Source organism: Lipotes vexillifer, unplaced genomic scaffold (assembly GCF_000442215.2).
Source record: "Lipotes vexillifer unplaced genomic scaffold, Lipotes_vexillifer_v1.1 scaffold149, whole genome shotgun sequence".
Lineage (NCBI taxonomy): Eukaryota > Metazoa > Chordata > Mammalia > Artiodactyla > Lipotidae > Lipotes > Lipotes vexillifer.
The window spans coordinates 1,315,952-1,323,263 of record NW_006779962.1 but is presented as its reverse complement, the minus strand read 5'-3'; the positions used below and the strand labels follow the sequence as shown (position 1 = coordinate 1,323,263).

Genomic DNA, 7,312 nt, shown 5'->3' with positions numbered 1-7,312 from the left:
GAGGGGGAGGGGGAGGGGAGGGGGGAGGGGCGAGGCGCAGCGCACATACCTTGAACTGCCGGGCCAGGTGTTGCTTATGACTCTCCTCCACCTGTCTGAACTTAGACTCCAGCCCTTTCATTTGGCTCTCCATCTTCTCCACGTACTGCAAGTCCCTCTGAGTCCGCCTGTCCAGGACCTCTATGGATTGAGACATGTTTTGCACCTGTCAAAAAGGCAACAGATTCAAGGACGGAGCTGCGGCAGGTGCCTGAAGACCTCATTTGCCTCCTAACGAACGACAGTGACCTTTTCCATGTGGCCAGCCCACTGGGAGCCAGAAGCGGCTCGTGCACGACTTACTAGTTAATCACCAGCAGCAGGGATTGTTATGACCAAGAACCCCCCAGACAGAACAAATTGGTTCGGTCAACATTTCTTCTGCCGTCTTCCAGGACGTGTTCTTACAACCAGGGGTGCAGGGACCTCTGGTTCCCTGTTGGTCAGAGCTCCAGGCATATGGCTTTGGGTGATTTTTTTCTTCTTTTTTGGGGGTGGGTGGGCAGGGGATTGTGTCTAGTCTCTTTATTCTGCAGGATGAAATCAGTCAGACAGGCATAAACACCAACAAAGATGAACAGCGTAGCTGGGCTTCCCCCACCTCCAGGCACAGACCTCTCTCCCCCCTAAATCTCACTGGGTGTCTCGCTGAGAGGGCTGATTGCATAAGCGCAGTGCTCGGGAAGCAGGGGACTGGGCTCCCAGCCTCTGCATCTTGCACGTCATCCATCACATCCCACAGTATCATAGGTAGATGACTGTTCTGAAAACATGTACATTCAGAACAGAGATTCAGGAATCAATCACCCAGCAAATTAAGAATCTCTGTTCTACACCTTTACAGGCAGATCTGAATTGAGTCCAGCCTCAAGATGAAACTTTAATATTCAACAGGGTTCCAGAGAGCTTCAAAGAAAAACAGTTTTAGTGCAGCCACCTGCCAGTGCATTTTATTTTCAGGAAACTGGCTCGCGCTTCTGTGCCAATGCATTTGGGGTAGCAGGGAGGTGGAAAAGGCTCAGGGTGGCCAAAGTGCTGTTTGGGTCGTTTTCTCAGAATCGAATCCAATTACCAGTGGGAAGATACCTCCATAACCGCAAATCCTCATTTCTGTTTTCTTTTTTGCTGAATTTGCAAATACCCTCCCTTTTTTGGAACTAAATCATTTGGGTATGAGGCTTAGCTTTGCCTGGTCAGTAAAAGAAGAGATGATAGTGTGGTTTGCACTTCTTAAGGTGTGTCCTTCACCCCCTGCAAATAAAATAAATGAGAAAGAGAAACCAAAAGGAGGAAAAAGTGATACTGCTCAGCTCAGCGCTTAAAAATGCCTGGGATTCTATGGCTTGTTATCTGAAAGTAATGCACACATATTCAGTTTAAAAATTCAGGTTTGTAAAATACAGTATGTGGGTGACTCTGACTCGCTCTGATCCTTTCTGTTTTGATGTATTAGGGGAAACTGAAATATACTTGCTCTGTTACCTCAGGTCTTCCTGTCCCCCTCAACAGTTTGTTCTGTCACTTTGAATAACTGAGGACTTCTTTTGGGAAAAGCTGTATTTCCCTTTATCCTTCCAGGCCCAGCCCAAATGCCACCTCCTCCAGGGAGGCTTCCCTGATGAGCCAAGCCAGAAGTGGCCGCACACCACTTGGAAACACCATCACCTTGTTGGCACCATGCCTGCGTGGCAGTGACCCACACCCCTGTCTCAACCGCCTTGCTGGACAACGGGGGGAGGTGGACAGGCCTCGTTGCAAGCGCAAGGCCCAGCACCTAATGCACAGCCGTAGGGCGGGAGGAAGGAACAAAAATGACAGCTCCAGTCAAGACCCCTCCTCCTCCTCCCAGGGGGATTCTTGATGGACAGCACAAACCCACAAGGCTGCCTGCTAAAACCTGCTGAGCAGAAGCTGCGGGACCCTCGTGGGCTTCAGCCTGCTTCTTCTGCTGGGGCCACACACAGCCCTCTGGGCTGTTCAGCTGCCAGAGAAGGATGCTTTCAACAAATTTAAGAGTTTTTAAATTCAATTTTAAATTAAGAAAACATATTTTAAAGATGCTAAGTCACTCAGTCGCTTTAATACGCCCCTCTTATAGTCCTTCCCAGGCTGGATGAGCACCTCCCTCTCCGGCTGATCAGAAAGCAGATAATCAAGCCCCAGGCGGCCATCACACTCCTGCATCTTCTCTGAGCTCCCGGTCTAGAGGCCCCGCCTCTGAGCGCGTCCATTCTCTTACCTGTAGGATGTGTCCCTGAGAAGCCAACTGAGGAGTTCAAGGTCACACAGCTACCAAAGGCACAATCCCCCACCCCGCCCAAGGTGGCTGCAGGTGCCGAGGGGGGAGGGGCGGCAGCAACCTGCCCACGCAGCAGACACAGCTGGCCTGGAAGGGACCACTGATCGCTAATACTTACGGGACGTTTTCTACGTTCCAGGCACTGTGCTGAGCCCCCTGCGTTATGGATCTCATTTGATCCTTACCAAACTCTGGGAGGTGGGCGCTACTTCAAGTCTCATCTTACACAGAAGGAGACCAAAGGCTCAGAGAAGTTAAGTGCCTTGGCTATTGTCACACAGCAGACAGCCACCATGCAAAGCCCGGACCGACTCCAGAGCCCACACTTTGAAGCTCTGGGCCATGAGCTTGTTCAAAGAGAACAGAGCCTGAGGTCCCTGCCCGCCCTTTGCCGTGGGTCCTCGTACCTAACGGGGGGTGAGGGCCTGGCTTTCACGAGACACTGGTGCTAGGCTCCTCTCAAGACCGCAGGCCAGTTCAAAGCAGCACCTCTGGGCTTGGGACCGAAGGCTCCACCTTTGGAAGCTCCTCAGGTGGGTTTGAACAGGATGCCAGGCTGGAGACACAGGCCCAGCTGGGACCACAGGCCCACGGACAGAACAGATGCTCAGACGGTGCCCACCGAGAAGGAAAGAGGAGAAGGCGGCTGGGGAAGGAGTGAGGGACGCACAGCCCTGCCCTTCTCACGCAGCAGCCAGGCCCTCTATACAGCAAACGGCTTCTGCCCCGAGAAGAGGCAACACAGTGCCCACGGGGGTGTAAAAGCGCGCTTTAAACGTTTAAGCAGTAACGCTGTGGTGTACACAGGCAGGAAGGCGGCCTCCAAGGCCTGTGTTCCCAGGGGCTCACAGAGCTCTCTGGAACTGACCACGGCCTCCCAAGGGCTTGAGGGGCCGCCCCTCAGCCGCCCGAGGCCCCTTCGAGCTCCACCTCCCTCCTCTGCAATAAGGAATAATTAAAGGCCCAATTAGGCTTCGGTCTAGTCTGGGGTCAATGAACGTTTGTGGAACCTGTTACATACATTTTTCTTTAATTCTTTTAAAGTGATTTACTGGGGTGACCAAAGATGGCAGCACAAAAAAGCACAGGTCCTCAGAGGGGAGCCAGGCGGCAGCTGCCCCAAGCCCTCCTCCTGCCCGGGGCCCGTCCACACAGCAGGGCCGCGACGGCCTCAGGGACGCCCCTCCCTCCCCACTGACTTCAAGAAAGGGACCTGCTTGGCCAGGACCCGCGTGAGGGTCTGTGCATGAGCCGGGCTTGAACCGAACTACACAGACTCCGCTGGCTGCCGGGCGTCACCCCGGGGTGGCGGCTCTCCTTCTGGCACAGGCCCCCCAGCGCCCCTGGGCCGATGGAGAAGTCTCGGCTTTACTGAGGGGGCGCGTGCGTGCGCGCGCGCGCGCATGAGAATTCGTGTGTGGTGTATGTGTGTGAGATGTGTGTCTGCGTAAGTGAGCGTTTACGTGTAACGTGTGTGGTGTGTAAGGTGTGTGTGGTGTGTGAGGTGTGTGTGGCGACTGTGCATATGTGTGTGTGGTCTGTGCATCTGTGTATTCAGTTACATGTGGTGTATGTACATGTGGTGTGTAAGGTGTGTGTAAGTGTGAGGTGTGTGTGGCGACTGTGCATATGTATACGTGTGTGTGGTCTGTGTGTATCTGTGTGTTCAGTTGTATGTGCTGTGCGTGATGTGTGTGTCGCGTGTGCGTACGTGAGCACGTGTGTGTGACGTGGGAGGTATGACCCCTCTCCCGCAGGGCGTGAAGGGGCCTGATGTGAAACGCACTCTCTCCCTGGGGAGGGCGGTGAGTGGAGTGCTAGGGCCGCCGTTTCCTCCCCTCAGTAGCTCCCAGGACAACCAGCGCTCAGGTTACCCGAGACCCCAGGGTTCCCGGGCGGAATGTTCCAGGCAGCGGGTTGCCAAGATCCATGGGGAGCGCCAGCCTCCGTGGGGGGCAGAGGTTGTGGGCCAGGTGGGAGGCCGGCCCCGGGTTTGAGAGCCAAGCCGGCTCCCTGCTCACTGGCTGTTTGCCTTGGGAGAGTCAGCCCACCTGCCTGGACCCAGATTTCCACTTCTTAAAACGGGGTGAAAAATCTCGCCACCTTCACCTGGCTCTTGTGAAGATCAAGTGAAATAACGGATTCAAACCGCAAGTGCTGTGCCCAGGTGGGTTACAAAGGTGACGATTTAATCTGCTTTTGCACCAGGAAGGCAGCCACGGGCGTGAACGCCTGGCCAGGCTGTCGCTGGGTCCAACCGCTCAGCGGCAGGGCACAGATCCCACCCAGCGGCCCTGCTTCTGGGCTCCGAGGGGGCAGCTCTCCCAGGTTCTGCTGGGCGACAGCTCTGCGCCCTCTGGACCACAGGCTGTGGGCGTGACCTGGAGACGGCGGTGTGGGAGAGGAGCCCCAAATGCTCCCTTGCTAAAGCCCACGTGGCTCCCAGGGGAGCTTTTCGCCTCCTCCTGGGCAGCCCTGGGGGAGTCTCCGTCCGTCCGTCCCTCCCTCCCTCCCTCCCTCCATTTCATTCATTCACCAGTATTCCCGGTGGGCCATGCCAGGGAAGAGTGAGGTCTTGGAGCTGGGACGGACCTTGCTGCCAGCGTGGGCACACAAATGCGCACACGCGCGCCCTGCGTAGACTCACCTTCTCCAGTAGCTGCCTCAGCTGTTTCGCGCGGGCATCCCGTGAACACATGGTCTGCTGGGGGGCGACCACCGTGCAGATGCACCTGCCCTCACTGTCCTGGGCAGAGCTGTACACCTGCCAGCTCTCCTCAGGGTTGGTGGGCAGCACCTGGAGAGCAGGTGGGGTGAGGGAGAGAAGGTGAGACCGGAAAGCAGCACAGCGGGATGACCGCCCACGTCCACCCCCTGGGAAAGGGCAGAAAGAAGTGGTCCAAAGACATGTGCCGACCGTGGGGAGGTACAAACAGGGAGGAACACAGACGGTCTCCCATCAGGATCCCCAGGGCTGGAAGGGAGTCAAACGGGCATGACTCTTTATTTTTTTTTTAATTCAAGGGATTTTTAAATTTAGGGGATGCTTGGAGTTTTGACGTCTGACCCAACTGACAGGCTAGCTGGAAGGGAGGAGGGGCCGGAGGCGGCATGCTGGTTGACTCACAACAGCACGTAACTGAGAAATAGGATCCCCTCCCGTAAGGTGAGCTTGGGAGGCTGGCGCAGCCTCTCTCTGCTGCTCCCTGGTACTGGAGAAGCAGAACCAGTGGTACTAGCCGGGATCCGGCAGCCTCTTAGCCCAGAGCTGCGATGACCCCGAGCCCCAGCAGTGTTCCCGCTGGCGGTCTGGTGAAGGCTGCCCGCAAAGATGCTGGGCTTCAACTCTGCACAGGCTGCCACCCACTAGCCACTGGGCAGATGACACCAAGTTGCTGGTGACATGCTGGGCAGGGGTCACACCCAACCTCAATCCTGAGGTGTGCCCAAGGACGGTCACGAAATCAGAGCTGCACATGGCTGCTGACATGGTGACATGGCTGGTGTCACCTTGCAACCCAGCTCAGGTGGGCCCGCCCACGTACACGGGGCAGACAGACACCGCTGTCCGAAAACACCCCGGGGTACAGACCCTGCAGCCTGCCCGGTGGCCTCAGGTAGTCACCTCCCTGCTATTTTTAGCGTTGGTATGGGGAGAAGTTGGGTGGAGGGAATCCACAGTAGATACATTTCATTTTATTCATTTCCAACCCCAGGAGCTCAGGACCCAGAGGCAGGAACAAAGTCATCAGAAAGAAAATGCTGCATGCAGTTCTCGAAAGAGCAGGTGAGGTGAACGGATGACCATCTTAGAAGGGGTCACCAGGAGACCTCCTGCCGGAGCACTGCGCCCTTGACAGCCCAAAGGGAGCGCGAGAGGGAGCCGCGTGTCCTTCACCTCTCCTTTTGGCTTAGGGCGAGCGAGCCTGAGGCGCGCCCCTTCCTCCGCCGGCCCCGCCAGCGGCTGTTCCCCGGTGGTTCCGGCTCAGCCTCCGCTCCCGCCACCACCGAAGTCAGTCCAGTCCAGAGGCGGCCCTGGCCGCTCCCCCCCTCCCCCAAGGCATCGAGAAGCTTTTGGGTCGGCAGGGTGGGAGGAGGGCGCGGAAGGCGAGGGGCGAGCCCCGCAGCTGTGGCTCCCCGGGCCCCGCCCGGCCCCTCTATACCCTCCGCCGGCGGGGACCTTGTGGATCTCCGCATGGGGATGGGGAGAGAAAGACGCCTTGGGACTTTGAGGGCAAGAGCTCCGGAGCCCGCCCGCCGGGGCCCCACTCCGGCCGGTCCAGTCCGGCTTTTGCAAAGTGGGGCAGGCTCAGTTTCCAGCCCCGGCTGGACCCAGACAGACTGGGGTCCACCGCGTCTCCACTCCTTACTTGCTGAGTGACCTTGGACAAGTCCCCAAGACCCCTGCTTCAGTTCCCTAACCTTATCAACAAGGGACTTATTAGTTGAATGAGGACTCCAAGCCTCGGAGTCCCTGGGCAGGCTCCCCGGCCCCGCGAGGGGACCGGGCAGAGGCAGCAAGCGCCACACAGAGGGGACCGCGGTCGGAGGAGTGGCCGAGGCTGGGGTGTGGGGAGCAGGGTGGCCCCCGCGCGTGCCCTTGCCCCTGCGCCCGGCTCCCCCGCGCGGCGCCCTCCCGCCCGGGGCTGGGGACCGGGGGGGAGCGGGCGAGGAGGCTCCGCCAGGGCGGGCGGCGGGCGCACTTACGCCGGTGCTGCGGTCGAGCGTCCCGCCGCTGGCCGCCGAGAGCTTGGTGGTGTTGAGGCCCACCAGCGAGGGCAGCGTCTGGGACATCCAGTTGGTGATCATGGCCATGGTGCTGAGCACAACCCCGATCTTGAGCAGCGGCACCGACATCGCGCCTGGAATGCCTCCCGCGCCCGCGCCGCGCCGGCGCCGGCTCCGCGCCCCGGGCAGCCTTCAGGCGGCGGGCTCCGCGGCGGGCAGGGGCGCCCGGCCGTGTCCCCGCGCCCC

General features: G+C 58.5%; 1 protein-coding gene across 3 annotated transcripts in view; it reads right to left on the bottom strand.

The window, feature by feature from the left end:
- The window catches only part of OLFM1 (olfactomedin 1), a 25,578-nt gene extending 18,351 nt beyond the window's left edge, over positions 1-7,227 (bottom strand). Inside the window, exons 1-3 of one of the 3 annotated variants that reach the window (XM_007453090.1) lie at positions 7,046-7,227; positions 4,986-5,135; positions 50-205 (exon numbers count right to left, since the gene is read on the bottom strand). In XM_007453090.1, coding sequence (XP_007453152.1) covers positions 50-205; positions 4,986-5,135; positions 7,046-7,195 — 456 coding nt within the window. In that variant the 5' untranslated portion in view covers positions 7,196-7,227. Of the gene's footprint in view, positions 1-49; positions 206-4,985; positions 5,136-6,501; positions 6,511-7,033 lie in introns of those variants that run through there. The other 2 variants (XM_007453091.1, XM_007453092.1) reach the window with 2 other exon arrangements.
- Positions 7,228-7,312: the final 85 nt, after the last annotated feature.